Source organism: Schistocerca gregaria, chromosome 2 (assembly GCF_023897955.1).
Source record: "Schistocerca gregaria isolate iqSchGreg1 chromosome 2, iqSchGreg1.2, whole genome shotgun sequence".
NCBI classification, from domain to species: domain Eukaryota; kingdom Metazoa; phylum Arthropoda; class Insecta; order Orthoptera; family Acrididae; genus Schistocerca; species Schistocerca gregaria.
This window is the reverse complement of record NC_064921.1, coordinates 511,335,357-511,352,092: the sequence shown is the minus strand read 5'-3', so window position 1 is coordinate 511,352,092 and position 16,736 is coordinate 511,335,357. Positions and strand designations below refer to the sequence as shown.

At 37.1% G+C, this 16,736-nt stretch overlaps 1 protein-coding gene across 4 annotated transcripts in view; it reads left to right on the top strand.

The window, feature by feature from the left end:
- LOC126329244 (sushi, von Willebrand factor type A, EGF and pentraxin domain-containing protein 1) overlaps positions 1 to 16,736 on the top strand; it is a 505,108-nt gene that overhangs the window by 234,758 nt on the left and 253,614 nt on the right. For all 4 annotated transcript variants that reach the window (XM_049996139.1, XM_049996137.1, XM_049996136.1 and 1 more), the window contains exons 35-45: positions 17 to 151; positions 2,298 to 2,495; positions 2,721 to 2,936; positions 3,418 to 3,561; positions 4,110 to 4,258; positions 4,422 to 4,548; positions 7,757 to 7,957; positions 9,341 to 9,568; positions 9,716 to 9,849; positions 10,158 to 10,351; positions 11,729 to 11,976. In XM_049996139.1, coding sequence (XP_049852096.1) covers positions 17 to 151; positions 2,298 to 2,495; positions 2,721 to 2,936; positions 3,418 to 3,561; positions 4,110 to 4,258; positions 4,422 to 4,548; positions 7,757 to 7,957; positions 9,341 to 9,568; positions 9,716 to 9,849; positions 10,158 to 10,351; positions 11,729 to 11,976 — 1,974 coding nt within the window. The remainder of the gene's footprint in view (positions 1 to 16; positions 152 to 2,297; positions 2,496 to 2,720; positions 2,937 to 3,417; positions 3,562 to 4,109; positions 4,259 to 4,421; positions 4,549 to 7,756; positions 7,958 to 9,340; positions 9,569 to 9,715; positions 9,850 to 10,157; positions 10,352 to 11,728; positions 11,977 to 16,736) is intronic.

The following is a 16,736-nucleotide window of genomic DNA, read 5'->3' as shown; positions in this document are numbered from 1 at the left end:
AGAACTTAAATTACAGTGCATTGTCCTGCGGGTACATTTGCTGGAGAGAAACAGAAAACGTGCACACCTTGCCCAAAAGGATTTTTCCAGAACAGAGATCGACAAGGTTCTTGCATTCGCTGTCCACTTGGAACGTACACGAGGGAAGAAGGCAAGTACACTACTTTGATGAAAAGAAAGAGTTGCATATTAGAAGCTCTTTCTGTATAACAGCTAATAGAAGTATCTGATTTAGATTAATGCATTGATCACTAATCTTGTCTTCCTGTCTAATGCTGACGATATCATTCTGCAGCCTTCTTTATTAGTTAGAAATATGATTTTGAGGTCAGCATTTGTTTATTTATTATGATATTTCCTTTTTTTTCTTTTGGATTTATTTAAGCATCCACCAAATAACTGTTTCTGTTGAGAAGCAGGAGTATTTTCCCACTCTGATTTGAGGTATTACTCACATTATTTTTCTTTCCAAGCTCAGTTCAGCCGAAAAGTACTACAGATAGTGTCGACAAAGTGCTTAGTATAATTTAGAATCGAAAACAACTTTATTTGCATGTTAGGGGATAACTTTCATCATGGTTGAAGTACATTGACAGGTTTTATGTTCTGGTCGCTATAGTGCACAATATAGACACTGTAAACTAGCAGTCAGGCATAAGTGTAAACAAACTTGAATTAAAATTGCCAGAGGTGAGAGGAGCAGTGTGGGGAGACAAGCTTCGCCTCCTTCTTGCAGATCAACTAGCCTGCAACTGCATTCTATGTTTCTGTGAAAGCAGAACTGGCACATTGTCATAGGGATTGCCAACCCCTTCTTAAATTGTGGGGGTCATAATTATACTCTGTGATGGACCATTTCAAAATTATGTAGGAAAACCATGAGCAATGCACAACATAAACCATTCATTCAGTAATGGCTATGATGCAATTGTGTGCTGAGGTTGGCAATGTCGTAAATGAGGTAGACCCGATCTCTAGCATTGTTTGATGGAACCAATGCTTAAAACACCAGCTACTCAAAACTACCATGTTAAAATGTCCACATTGTATTTCTGAACTTTAGTTAGCAAACAAATATACAAGTTTCTTTAGTCAGAGATGCTAAATCCCATGGTAGAGACCATTCTATTGCCCACAATTGACAGGGCACCAGGGCATTGAGTGCACCGATGAGTCATTGCGTTCATGAACTTTCTATTTTGCAAAATCATTCTTATACACATTATCTTTGCAAATTGGGCTTTCCAAGATGATGTGCAATATTAGCAGCCGGAAATCAATTACATTTTTGATATTTGTCTACAGAAAATAAGACTTTTTCAAACTATCTTGGATAAAATAGTTCAACCAGATACAATAAGCTATGGGGAAAAAATATGAAATAATTTTGCATTTCTGCATTTTGAGGCAGTATTGTAGTCTGTATTCGCAAATACAAATGTTCAGCTCTCTATTAATAGTACAGGTATCAGTTAGTTCTGCTAAGTAATCTGTCAATGGAATAAGAGAAAGTGGCCACCACTATGTCCTTTAGGTTCCTCTTGAACTGATATTTTAGTAGTAGCTAAACTTTTTATGGCTGCTAGCAAGTTATTGAATGTATGTATTTCTGAATAATTAACACATTTATAGAGTAAAGTAATGATTTTCTTTCTTTATGAAGATTATTCTTTTTTAAAGTATTGATTGTATGGGCTGAGCTGTTGATTTGAAAAAAGATATAGCTTATTTATGACAAATGTCATTAAGAAACAAATATATTGGAAATCAGTAGTTAGTATCCCCAGTTCACTGAGCAGAACTCTGTTGGAATGTAACATTCAGCATAGGGAACTGAGAAGGGGACAAGTCAATTGCCTAATCAGTTCGGTAGCCTATCAATAGATAATTTATAAAAAAAAGTTTTAAATGCGAGCACTTAAATGTTTTTTCTGATTGTGGTGTCGCAGTAGCTTATATTTTACCGCTCCCCTTTTTCCTTTATATATTAGTTTCTGCTGTGAGAGAATTGTGGGAATAGGGTTCTCGTTAATTCTGTTTAATGTTTTGATGATCAAAGCCTTGTCATGTATTGTCATGTATTGTTATTGCTGTATCAGTACCATCACTTTCTCTTCTTGTTAAGAATTAATTTTCTTTCCTTTTTTACTACACTGACTTTTGTTTAATATTATGAAAAGAGATTAGTTTACTGTGTTACCAGTGATATACCACTTAAGGAATACGTATTTCATGAGATAACAAAGAATTGGAATAATTTTTAAAAGTTTTAGTGACAATAAACAAATGTTCAACAGGTTCTAAGAGTATTACAGACTGTGTCCCAGTCTGTGGTTATGGTACATACTCTCCAACTGGCTTGGTACCTTGCCTTGAATGTCCACGAAACAGTTACACCGGAGAGCCACCAACGGGAGGTTTCAAAGATTGTCAGGCATGTCCTGCAAGCACTTTTACATACCAACCTGCAGCTCCAGGGAAGTCTTTCTGCAGAGGTGAGTGCTCTCATCAAAGAATCTTCTGCACAGTTGATAACATTTTCAGTTGAAGCTACCACAGTTTTTGGGTTGCTTAATGTTAGTTTAAAGCCATCTTGTTCTTATAGTTTCACAATTTTTGAGGGTGGATTACTTTGTGTTCTTGTACACAATAATTGTTTGTTATATCTCCCTTGTTAAGCATTTTTTGCTTTGCTGATACCTGTATTGTGTTATCTGCAGCTAAGTGCTCTCCTGGCACCTACTCAGACACTGGGCTAGCTCCATGTGCACCATGTCCTCGAGATTTCTACCAATCACAGGCTGGCCAAACGACATGTATTGAATGCCCTGGGAACATGCGAACTAGTGGACCAGGGGCAGTTGGAAGAGAAGAATGTGAACCTGTGCAGTGCACTGAGAATGCCTGCCAACATGGAGGCCTCTGTATACCTATGGGTAAGTGTTTGTGGGCTTCAGGTTCCAGCGTGACAAATATAATTTTTATTAAAATGGGACCTCAATAATTTTATTGTAACAAAACCATCTGGAATAGGACTGATCTTCAATGAGCTATTTTCACAATATTTGTGATTTATTAAAAGTAAATTACAGTGCACAGCTCTAGATGGGCCAATACACCTCTTAAAGTGTCAGAATTGAACTTCTGCACCAAGTTAAAAAGGCTAAGCCAACCCTTATTACTCATTATTTGCCAAGATTTTAGTAGAATTATGGCCCTACAATGTAGCAAATAAGCAAATTTTTTCTATAAACTTGAATTTCACCATACAATCTCTTGGATTCTCTGATACCATGACACATCTCCCAGATTCAGAGTGTTCTTGTATTTGGTGCAGACTGTACTACCATTTCATTTTAATAAAATTGTCTGACCTCTGAAGAGCAGATGGAATCTAAAGTGGAAATCTTTTAACAGGCCACGGAATTCAGTGTTTCTGCCCAGCTGGTTTCTCTGGACGCCGTTGCGAAATTGACATTGATGAATGTTCATCACAGCCTTGCTATAATGGTGGTAGCTGCATTGATTTACCTCAAGGCTATCGCTGTCAGTGTGCACCAGGTAAGGAAGATGACTTGTTTTTAATGCATGACATACTTTTTGTTGTTCGCATTTATACTGAACTGTCACTGTGATTATTTTTCCTAGAAACTAAACTGTTTAATTTGAATACAGTACCAGTAAATGTTTAACTTTTCTTTATCATAACTACAACCTGTGTCAGGGGCCTGGAGTTAAAAAAAAGTGAGAAGCACAGAGATAACTCTATCATTGTTCTGCACTTATTATTACAAAAGGAGCACGGTACTTAATTGATAATGCTATGCATACAAAATTTTAATTTTCTGATCTACACTGTTTAAAAGAGGTATAAGCCATGTAATATGTCCAACTTACTTTCATAGAAATAAGAACAGTTTAGACATTCATGATTTGCTTTATGCTATTTAGATGTATATTTTATCTTTTTTTTTCCAGTCAGGAACTTTTAAAGTTACATGCATATTTATACGTGTACATACACATTTTAACACACTAAATTTACATAGGCTGTTAAAGCGTTCAGTGTGAGAGATGTTTTAATTGCAATTGTTGTTCACCCTTTTTAGGCTACAGTGGTATAAACTGTCAAGAAGAAAAATCTGACTGTAGAAATGATACCTGTCCTGAGAGGGCAATGTGCAAAGATGAACCTGGAATCAATAATTACACTTGTTTGTGTCGCTCTGGCTACACTGGCTTGGATTGTGATATAACAGTAACTATTTTGTTTTCTTTTCTTTTTTGTATGGATACTACCAGTAACTAGTTAATTCATTTGATGCATAATTTCAAGCAAATAAATTTACTTCATTTTATAGCAGTTTTTTTAAATACAATATCTTCATTAATATAAGTAAAATATCCATTATCTGCTCTAGATAAATCCCTGCACAGCTAGCGGAAACCCTTGTGCAAATGGAGGTTCCTGTGTTGCTTTGCAACAAGGGCGATATCGCTGTGAGTGCTTGCCAGGTTGGGAAGGGCAGCAATGTGAAATTAACACAGGTAATAATGCTTGTTTGACTCATGGAACCAGATACTGCATCATAATATACAAGAATAATTTAATTTTGATGAGTGTGTAATGTTAACGTTATAGCAGTAGAGAGCTTACAGTACAACTCTTAATATACATTTCTACAATATTTTTAATAACTTCTTAATTTAATGTCCGTAATTAATGTGTAACATACATGTAAAATTCTGCAGTCTCTTTCTTTATGAACTTTTCTGACATATTTTAGCCTCTGTCAACTAATATCAGTCCAAAGGTTTCAAAATAACATAATAACGTCTTTTTGCCTGATAATTTGCTGAAACTTAGCACTGTATTCCATGAAATAAACATGTTATCAATGTGTCAAACGTAGACAAGTTCTTAGTAATGTCACGTCATTGGTGACACTAAATATGTTCATATGGTAGTGAAAATAGCCATTTATCATTGTTCTTTTGCAATGAAATGAACATTAAATTACACAAATCATGTTTCAATATGTCAAGAAAAACTCATAGAAATGTAATTTTATCCATGCTGAATCTTGTGGTCTCTGTGGCTGTCAGTGATTGTTGAGGAGTAATGCAGCCAGACACAAATACTTTTAAGATGCTTTATTTCAGTGCCATAACAAGTCTTGGTCATTCATGCCCATCTTGAAATGGCTAAAGTTTCTCATTACATAGATGATTTATCAGTGGCATATCTACTCCTGCACTGCACAGTAATATTGAATATTTAGTACCACTTGTTGTTTTTGCTAGTAAAAGCATGCTACTGTGCCTGCATTTATTTATGTATAAGTTGAAACAGTCTTATACGTGACAATGAAAGTAATCAATTTTAAAAATATAATGTGATTGCATAGATAAAAAAATCTACTCACCAAGCAGTGGCAGGAGAAGGGCAGGCATATGAACAGACCAGGGGTATGGCCTGGGAACCAGGATGGCTCCTTCCTATGCCTTCCTTTTCATGGGTTGCTTGGAGGGTCTTTCCTGAGATCCATAAGCCTTCATTCCCTGGTTTGGTTTAGATACATTGATGACATCTGTGTCATATGGTCTCATGGTGAGACTGATGTAATAAAATTCCTGAAATCTTTAAATACCTTCTTCCAATTAAATTTCACATGGTTCTATTTGAATCCCTTGCCACTTTCTCTGATGTTCATCTTGTTCTTACCAAAGGCCAGCTACACACTTCTATCCACATTAAACCTAATAACAAACAATAGTATTTACATTTCAACAGTTGCCATCCTTTCCACATCAAATGTTCTCTCCCACACAGCCTTGGCATTTGAGGCAAATGTATTTGTTCAAATGCAGACCCTTACAGCACTACCCCACCATTCTCACCTCAGCCTTCACTGGACATAATTACCCCACCAGACTAGTTCAAAAGCAGATTTCCTGGACCATCACATCCATTCCTGGTACTCCCCATCCCTCCTAAAAACAACTTTGAAGCACACCGCTTTGTCACTCAGTATTATCCTGGTCTTGAATCTATTGATCAGCTACATTGACAAGGCCATGACTTCCTAAAATCATGCCCTGAAATGAGATCCATTCTGTCTGAGATTTTGCCCACCACACCTAGAATAGCTTTCTGTTGCCCTCCCAGTCTTCACTATATCCTTGTCAGAACCTATGCTCCTTCTGCACATATCTCCCTACCCTATGGTTCCTGCCCTTGTGACTGTCCCTGCTGCAAGACTTGCCTTATGCAGCCTCCTACCACCATCTACACCAGCCCTGTAACTGGCGAAACACATACTATCAAAGGGACAACAACCTGTGAAACGACACATCATATACCAGCTGTTATGTAAACACGGTTCGGCCTCTTATATCGGCATGACTACCACCAAGTTATTGATTAGGATGAACAGGCGTAGGCAGAGAGCGTATACCGGCAACACACAATATCCTTTTGCAGAGCGTGCTCTACAACATGACAGTTGTGACCTTGGTGCCCGTTTCACTACACATGTCATCTGGATTCTTCTCCCAGACACCCGTTTCTTAGGGCTCCACAGGTGGAAACTTGTGCTACTACATGTCCTTGGTTCTCACCGCCCACCTGGCCTTAATTTATATTAACTTCTTCCATCTCAACATTTCTTCACATTAATTACTGCTTTCTTCACTCTCTTTTAGTTTCCTACATCTTTCGTTTTCTGACCTATTTATTTTTAACCGTCCCCCTTCTCACCTCTGTTACGTACAGTGCACTTATCTTTTCACTCTTATTAACTCATGCAGAATGTTTTTGCAGTAAGCTCTGTCTTCCATATTACCCTATCTTCCACTTCTCTTAGGTTTTCAAATCTCATCCAGTGCAGTCCTCAATAATGAGTCCGTCATTCTCATCCCGTCCGGTAAGTCTCCCCTGACTTGTGGTTCTGGGTGACTTTTCCGAAACCTACCCCTTTTTCTAAACCTCGCCAGTCCTTTCCCTTCACCCCTCTTCCTTCTCCTCAAACCCTTCTGCCGGAAGAAGGAGCTAATGGCTCTGAAAGCTTGCATACGTATAATAGTTGTATACATTTACATGTGTTCTGCTTGAACTGCCATGGTGTTATGCTTTTCCAGGACACTGTGTATGTGTTACAATGCAATTAGCACACACAATGTACATAAATCACTGCAGCACACAAACACTTCATAATACTCGTTATATCAGTTTGAGCTTCACACATGCACTTTAGATTCAATATTTTTGTTTATACTGCAAAGACCATCCACTAAGCAAAGATATCCTTCATTTCATATTGAGCAAAGGTCTAAACTAAGCAAAGAAAATGAGTATGATGTGCAACATGTTAATAAAAAATGGTTCAAATGGCTCTGAGCACTATGGGACTCAACATCTTAGGTCATAAGTCCCCTAGAACTTAGAACTACTTAAACCTAACTAACCTAAGGACATCACACACACCCATGCCCGAGGCAGGATTCGAACCTGCGACCGTAGCAGCCCTGTGGTTCCGGACTGCAGCGCCAGAACCGCATGGCCACCGCGGGCGGGACATGTTAATAACAGACAAACACTTTTACTCTAAGAATGAATTTAATATTTAAGGATTATAGGACAAGTTGTTTTCTGCAATATTTTTTCCCAAGAAGTAACAGGAGATATAGTTATGTTATAAATGAGGCATATATTTTTCAAAGAAGAAAAAAATGCAGTTAACACTGTTTATTTCAGATGACTGTGCTGAGCGGCCTTGCCTTTTGGGTGCCAACTGCACTGATCTCATAGCGGATTTCAGCTGCTCCTGCCCTCCTGGATTCACAGGAAAACGTTGCCATGTCAAAATTGATCTGTGCAGTTCAAATCCTTGTCAGCATGGACTGTGTGTTGACAGGCTGTTTTCACACCAATGCATTTGCCATCCTGGATGGACAGGTAGTTTAGTTTCTAACCAAATATATGTTGTAATAGTCTATTGATATCTCAAGATATAAATCATACAAAATTGCAGTCATTTGGCTCACATTTACATATACATAATTTCTAATTTTTTTCTTAAATGCTTTTTGACCATGTTTGCCACATATTCATAACAATAAAGAAGAATTACCATCCAGATATGTTTATGCAGATCAAGGAGAAATGTGCAGGGAATTTCTTCGTGATTTGATTTTTTTGTATAATGGAGTGGTGCAGAATTCAGTATTACATGTTAAAATCTCAATAAATGTAACAAGAGGTGTAACCCATTACAGATCAAGAGTTCTCTATCATTCCAAAAATGATGATGCCACTACACAATGTAAAATAAAAAGTGATTCCATTGATTGTTCTGAAATTTGTTTTTTATATCTAATTAAATGGTATAAAAATAACTTTCATATTTTGAGTGGCAATAAAACTCAAATTAGCCAAAGAATCAAGAAATTATTGATTTATAAACTGGAGATATAAAGCAGTGTACTTTATTATTGTGGTAATGAAATCATTCTATTGGGAACTGTTATTGAACCCATTTACTGAAGCATTCTTCCATTCTTTGAATCATAAGAGGCAGAATGACGCCAAATTCTTTTTATATCATTCTCTTAAGTTGTTTAGTAGTTATAGGATGAATCTAATATACATAAAAATAAAAAAGTACAGGACATCAAATTACTAACTAATGTCACTATGCAAGGAGTGATGCCCAGTAAAGATTTTTCATGGCCTCAATGGTGAATAAATTTTCCTGTCGAAACCTCACAACATATTCAAGGTGTGCAATGTGAGCATAAGAAAGTACTGTAATATGTTACAACATTGTGCCAAGAGTATAAATAGTGTCACATCTTCTTCCTTAAAAAGGATGCAGATCACACGGGTGATAAGTTGAACCTGGTCAGACCTATTGTTTCCACCTGTTGTAAGCACTCCACCTCATGAGGAGTCAGATATACAGTATCTCTCCAACATATGATACCTTGTGTGTTGCTGAAAATTACCTGCTTTCTACTCAAGATTCATCCAACTCTCACTTGTTGGTGTTATGTGGAGGAGGGGGTGCATTCTTGAAAAAAGGTACCATCTTTAACGTCACTGTAAATGCTTTGGCAGTTAACTGTTATTAACTTAATATTCTCACTGATATCACTCATATTTGACAAAAAAAAAAAAGATACACACATGCTTTCCATACATAATTTGCTACCCAAGTGACTGTTTCTGTCAAAGTCAACATTTTATGAGGAAAATGGCATGTTTCATCAAGAGAATAAAATTATGGAAATGAAAACATTGTTTTTGAATTATGTGAATATTTTGTTTATTTTTATACAGGTCCTGCATGTGACATCAATATAAATGACTGTGCAAGTGCTCCTTGTGAGAATGATGGGCAGTGCCTGGATGAAGTAAATGGCTTTAGTTGTAACTGTGAACCAGGTTACACTGGTAAAAGATGTCAGCACACAGTGGATGATTGTGCTTCAGAGCCATGTCAGAATGGAGCTACCTGTCAGGATACACTAGAAGGCTTTTTGTGCAGATGCCGACCGGGATTTGTTGGTATGTACTACTTGTATGTCTTTGAGTATGTCTCGTCATTATGATGATCAACGTGAATGTCGTTTATGGTTGTAAATGTGTGACTTTAATGGTACTGATAATTTTCTGCAATGTCATGCATGATATTTATTATTTCTTCCCCTGCAGGCCTACAATGTGAGACAGAAATTAATGAATGTCTCAGTGAACCATGCAGTCCCGAAGGTACTGAAAAGTGTGTTGACCTTGACAATAAATTTTTATGTCAGTGTCGTGAAGGATTTACTGGTCATTTCTGTGAGGTAGGCAGGAAATATTTTTAAAAGTTATCTACAGTAACTAAAATATGTGGTAAAGTAGTATTATAGCAATAAGAATATTGCAGTATTTGAGTAATACGATGAAATACTTGTGATGATATAATTTAGGATAATGAATACTCTTATTTCTTATGTTACATAAAAGAAATCATATCTGTGTGTAGTGAGATAGGAAAGAAAGTTCTCTTGTCTATCCCAGGTAAAATCCAGAAACATTAACTTTATACATAACAATAACCATATTAAACATGATACTATGGAGTTTAATATAAAATTAAATAAAATTTCAGGTGAATATTGATGATTGCGCCTCCTCTCCTTGCCTGAATGGAGCAACTTGTAAGGACGAAGTTGGTGGATTCCATTGCTCATGTCTTCCAGGATGGACAGGGGCCCGTTGTGAGTCAGACATTGGAACCTGCCAGGCTCAGCCTTGCCAAAATGATGCTCATTGCATCAACTTATTCCAAGACTTTTTCTGCGTGTAAGTTTATGTTTTTGAAGTAAATTACTTATTTGTTTACTTTTTACTACATATTATCCTCACTTCACATTGCAATCATGTCATCTCCCCAGTGATGACTATAGAAAAAGATTTCAATACATAGATCTAGCATATGTTATTAGGATCTTAAGGTAACAGATATGGTGAGCCAAAGATTGCCTCAAGATAGAAAGAAATGTCAAATAGCATTAAACCAATCAAAAGGTTAATGGATGATACTAATAGTAGTAATAATAATCATCATCCTCGTATATACAAAAACAGGATGGGTGTATGTATGTGTGTATGTCTAACATCTCTTCCTAAACTACTTTATTGATTTCAATAAAATTTAGCGCACATACTTTTTGTGTACGAGAGTCAGTGCTTTGGAAATTAGGACCTTCTAGCTCCCATAGGAGCAGATGTACGGACAAAAAATTGTTTGTCACCACTCTGACACATAGGCTCCTGTGTACAACACACATGTTGTGCAGGTAGTATCAGCACACCTTGCATGGACTACATGTGCAGATGGGTGCAGCTGAGTAGAGAGGGGAGGAGATGGATAGTGTGAGAGGGGAAGCAGAAGATAGACACAGACGTGGGAGGAGCTGATGGACTGAGAGAGGGGAAGAAGGGAACGGACAGTGAGAGAGGGGAAGGACTGTATGGGAAGAGAGCATGTGTAGTAGTATGAGATAGACAGACATTGGGGGTAGAGGAGTCAGACAGAGAGAGGGGTAGGGGGAGATGTACAGCGAGTGGGGAGAAGGAGATGGACAGAGACAGGGGGAGGAGGAGATGGACACAGAGAGGGTAAAAGAGGAGATTGAGAGAGTGAGTTGGGAATAGGAGGTGGACTAAGGAGAGAGATCGAAGGATGAGTTGGCTTGAGAGATGGAGAGAGACAGAAAGAGGGGGTGGAGGAGATGCGTGCAATACATGTGTTGAATGCATACACAAGCAAAGCCATGGTGAAAAGTCTAGTAATATCAGTAACAATAATACTTGTTTGTTGTTTTCAGCAATACCAGTGACTGTCAATAGCAAACCCTCTATTCTCACAACTCTTCTACAATTTTTCATTGTTTCCCTCTTGCCTTCTACCATTTTCTCCCTACTGAGGTGCCTATAATCAAGAGAGTGTAACATTTAGAGAGAGAGAGAGAGAGAGCGCATAGCATTCAGTGTTCACCTTGTGCGTGAAGGAAGAGCATTGGTGAACTAAAATGAAACTAATTTCTTAAATGGTGCTGGGATTTTGCTTCTGCAGAAATTATAATACAGAACTAGATAAATATTTGATTATTTCTGCTTTCATTGCATAATGTTTTGGAACATGAAATCATGTGACTTACTATTTTTTTTATTCAGATGTCCTTCTGGTACTGATGGAAAACACTGTGAAACTGCACCAGAGAGGTGTATAGGTAATCCTTGCATGCACGGTGGTCGCTGCCAAGACTTTGGGTCAGGTCTCAACTGTACCTGTCCTGCCGATTACACAGGGATAGGCTGTCAGTATGAATATGATGCATGTGCAGCTGGAGCTTGCCAAAATGGAGCAACTTGTATTGATCATGGTCCTGGATACACATGCATTTGTCCTGCAGGGTACACTGGTAAGTGTAAGGTTGCTAGTCCTGTGTTGCACATATGTAATGAGCTGTTTTTGTGTTTAGATAAATATCTGTAGCCAACAGGCCAGGCCAAATAAGACAATTTTATCTACTTAGAGAGAGTGATAGTGCTTGCGTTTTCTAGGCAACATTTCATCAGTGCAGTATTTTAGGGTGTTTTATCGTTAGTTCTCACTCACAACATAACATGGCTTAGAAGAAGTTGAATGGATATTTTCAAGAATAGTAAGTCATAGATGGATGAAGAGAAACAGATGAGGCAGTAACATGGGAGGGAGACAACTGAAATATGACAAATGGAGCAAAATAAGCTTTTAGGAAAGCAGAATATACCAGATGTTTGTGGATTTACATATAATTGGAGCAGCAATTTGCCACTATTAAATACAGAGCACAGTATGTACACAAAAGAATATTTGGAAAAAGACTAAAAATATGGTGCAGCTTTCAATGGTTATACCAAATAATTGAGATGAACAGATTGTGTTATTGTGTTAATGGAAATCTAGAAGAAGGAATATACAGATGTAGAAAATTTATGTACTCATACTGAGATGGAAAACACATGTGGTACGAAAAGAATAGAATATGTAATTAACAGAGATTCTGAAAAATCAAGTCATCACATTATATAGCACTCATCACAGAGGAATGTGACTATAAAAAGATCGTGGTAACTGTGAACCATCATTGATTATGTTATGCAGTGAGCTGCTTAGAAGAAAAGACTAAATAACTCAGTTGTGAGAATGATAAAAGGAAAGAAGCGCAAGACGATACAACCAGATGCATCTAGAGAAGTTTAATAAAAAATCACATGTAAGCTATCTGACTCAAGATTCACATTGTAGCTGTTATGTAGCATATGAAAGAAAACAAACAATGAAAAATTCTGGATGGAATGTAACAATATTATGAGAAGGAAAGTTGCCACTTACCATATAACAGAGATGCTGAGTCACAGATAGGCACAACTAAAGACTCTCTCAATTAAAGCTTTCAGCCATTGGCCTCTGTCAACAATAGACACACACACATGCATGCAAGCGCAACTCAAACACGCGACTGCAGTCTCCGGCAACTGAAACCACACTGCTGTATGCTAAAATGAATAGAAAGATACAACATGCATACATAAATTGTTTTCCAAGTTTCAGATCAAAGTTGATAGTACTGCAGTTACAACTATATAGTCAATTGAAGAACAATGGTACACATCAGCATTTACTATGCTAATGATACATTGTTACTGCTGTGCTGTAGTATGTTCCTGTGTGTTTTTCAAATGTTATTCCCAATGAACCTCTGTGTTGTGAAAAATTCTGCATTGCATGTGTTTTACATCCACCTGTTTCACTTTCTCACTGTAGAAGGTATTGTGTATAATTATGATACACGTTCCTTAAGAAAATAATCTTCAGAGATGTATGACAATTCATTAACATATTCTAAAAAACACATATGTTTTCTGTCTCAACATGATGTGTCATATTGAATAGTTGATACTGTTATTATTTATGCAACCAGAACCATTTGCTGCTGATTCCAGTTTTTATAATATTTCTGATATAAGAGTATCCTGCAGCTAGCTGATTCTATAACAGGAAAAACTTAAATTAAATAAAGACAGAAAAAACCTCTAAGAAGTAAAAAATGATAATCATATTGCCCCTTTAAGTTTAATACTGTATAAGTAGTAATATTTTGATCCAAGAGTCGTCATGTTGGGTGACCACTAAGTAAATAAAAAAACAGAACTGTAGCTATTCTTCCTAGGGCAGCATACTTTCATTATTGCTGGTTATATGCCTATTCTGTTTGGTGTCGTCTTATCCAGACCTGTAAGTCCCACATCCACTCCTCAAAATAGCTACTGAAGTTATGATTACTTATTATATAAAATCTGAAAACTAATGTGTCTTTAATTAGCTGAAAAATGTTAATGAATAGAGTTACCTATTTATTTTATATTGTATTTATTCATAATAATGTATGATTTTGTTTCATGCATTAATCTATCTTACGAAGCCTATGTACTGCAGTGGCTTTATGATAGTGTACTAACTCAAACTTCATTAAATTACGAGTCACACAGTGCATAGTATGTAGCACACAGGGTGTGACCAAGTGCAGCAACCCAAATGGGCAGTCGAGTGAAGGCAGGCATTGTTGACTTTTGTGTCTTTGCGAATTTTTTGGAGTAAATTAATTAAAACTCAGACTCAAAGATTTGATACTTACCTACGTTGCCTTGGTAGCTGACTTACATTTAAATTTCACACTTTTGTCATTTTTAGAGGTATTCTGTTTTTATGTTGTTTACTTAGTGGTCCCTGACATGTCAATGCTTGGATCAAAATATTACTACTTACATTAAACTTAAAGGGACAATGCATATTATTTTTTTATTTTTTAGAGTTTTTTGTGTCAGTTTTTTTTAAATTTAAGTTTTATTTCATGCTTTTTAAATTTCATATTTTGCTAGTGGACACACTATGATCGACACTCTATCCCCACACTCACACAAATGCTTTATGGGACACCGCACTGATACAAATGCTATCCGGGACAAAAAACAAAATTGTGACATGAGATATTTTTCACTTACATGATTTATGTCCTTTTTTTAATTCACACATATATTCATTGACTATGTTTTAGTACATTTTAGCTAATTTAGGTAACATAAACAATAAGCAGTGGTGATAATTCAAAATCAGGTCGGAAGAAAGTGGGCTGCCACTGCGCTCTCTTGCAATAGGCTGCCTAAACTATTATGACAAAATTTGATTTAGTACTGAATGGCGTTCTACGGATAGGAGTGTGGAGTGTCAGATCCCTTAATCGGGCAGGTAGGCTAGAAAATTTAAAAAGGGATATGGATAGGTTAAAGTTAGATATAGTGGGAATTAGTGAAGTTCGGTGGCAAGAGGAACAAGACTTTTGGTCAGGCGAATACAGGTTTTGTAAATACAAAATCAAATAGAGGTAATGCAGGAGTAGGTTTAATAATGAATAAAAAATAGGAATACGGGTAAGCTACTACAAACAGCATAGTGAATGCATTATTGTGGCTAAGATAGACACGATGCCCGTGCCTACTACAGTAGTACAAGTTTATATGACATCTAGCTCTGCAGAGGATGAAGAAATTGATGAAATGTATGATGAGATAAAAGAAATTATTCAGGTAGTGAAGGGAGACGAAAATTTAATAGTCATGGGTGACTGGAATTCGAGAGTAGGAAAAGGGAGAGAAGGAAACGTAATGGGTGAATATGGATTGGGGGAGAGAAATGAAAGAGGAAGCTGTCTGGTAGAATTTTGCACAGAGCACAACTTAATTATAGCTAACACTTGGTTCAAGAGTCATAAAAGAAGGTTGTATACATGGAAGAATCCTGGAGATACTAGAAGGTAACAGATAGATTACATAATGGTAAGACAGAGATTTAGGAACCAGGTTTTAAATTGTAAGACATTTCCAGGGGCAGATGTGGACTCTGACCGCAATCTATTTGTTATGAACTGTAGATTAAAACTGCAAAAAGGTGGGAATTTAAGGCGATGGGACCTGGATAAACTGACTAAACCAGAGGTTGTACAGAGTTTCAGGGAGAGCATAAGGGAACAATTGACAGGAATGGGGGAAAGAAATACAGTGGAAGAAGAATGGGTAGCTCTGAGGGATGAAGTAGTGAAGGCAGCAGAGGATCAAATAGGTAAAAAGACGAGGACTAGCAGAAATCCTTGGGTAACAGAAGAAATATTGAATTTAGTTGATGAAAGGAGAAAATATAAAAATGCAGTAAACGAAGCAGGCAAAAAGGAATACAAACGTCTCAAAAATGAGATTGACAGGAAGTGCAAAATGGCTAAGCAGGGATGGCTAGAGGACAAATGTAAGGATGTAGAGCCTTACCTCACTAGGAGTAAGATAGATACTGCCTACAGGAAAATTAAAGAGACCTTTGGAGAAAAGAGAGCCCCTTGTATGAATATCAAGAGCTCAGATGGAAACCCAGTTCTAAGCAAAGAAGGGAAAGCAGAAAGGTGGAAGGAGTATATAGAGCAAGGGCAATGTACTTGAGGACAATATTATGAAAATGGAAGAGGATGTAGATGAAGATGAAATGGGAGATACGATACTGCGTGAAGAGTTTGACAGAGCACTGAAAGACCTGAGTCAAAACAAGGTCGCAGGAGTAGACAACATTCCATTGGAACTACTGACATCCTTGAGAGAGCCAGTCCTGGAAAAACTCTACCGTCTGGTGAGCAAGATGTGTGACACAGGCGAAATACCCTCTGACGTCAAGAAGAATATAATAATTCCAATCCCAAAGAAAGCAGGTGTTGACAGATGTGAAAATGACATAACTATCAGTTTAATAAGTCACAGCTGCAAAATACTAACACGAATTCGTTACAGACGAATGGAAAAACTGGTAGAAGCCGACCTCGGGGAAGATCAGTTTGGATTCCATACAAATGTTGGAACACGTGAGGCAATACTTACCTTACGACTTATCTTAGAAGAAAGATTAAGGAAAGGCAAACCTACGTTCCTAGCATTTGTAGACTTAGAGAAAGCTTTTGACAATGTTGACTGGAATACTCTCTTTCAAATTCTAAAGGTGGCAGGGGTAAAACACAGGGAGCGAAAGGCTATTTACAATTTGTACAGAAACCAGATGGCAGTTATAAGAGTCGAGGAGCACGAAAGGGAAGCAGTGGTGGTT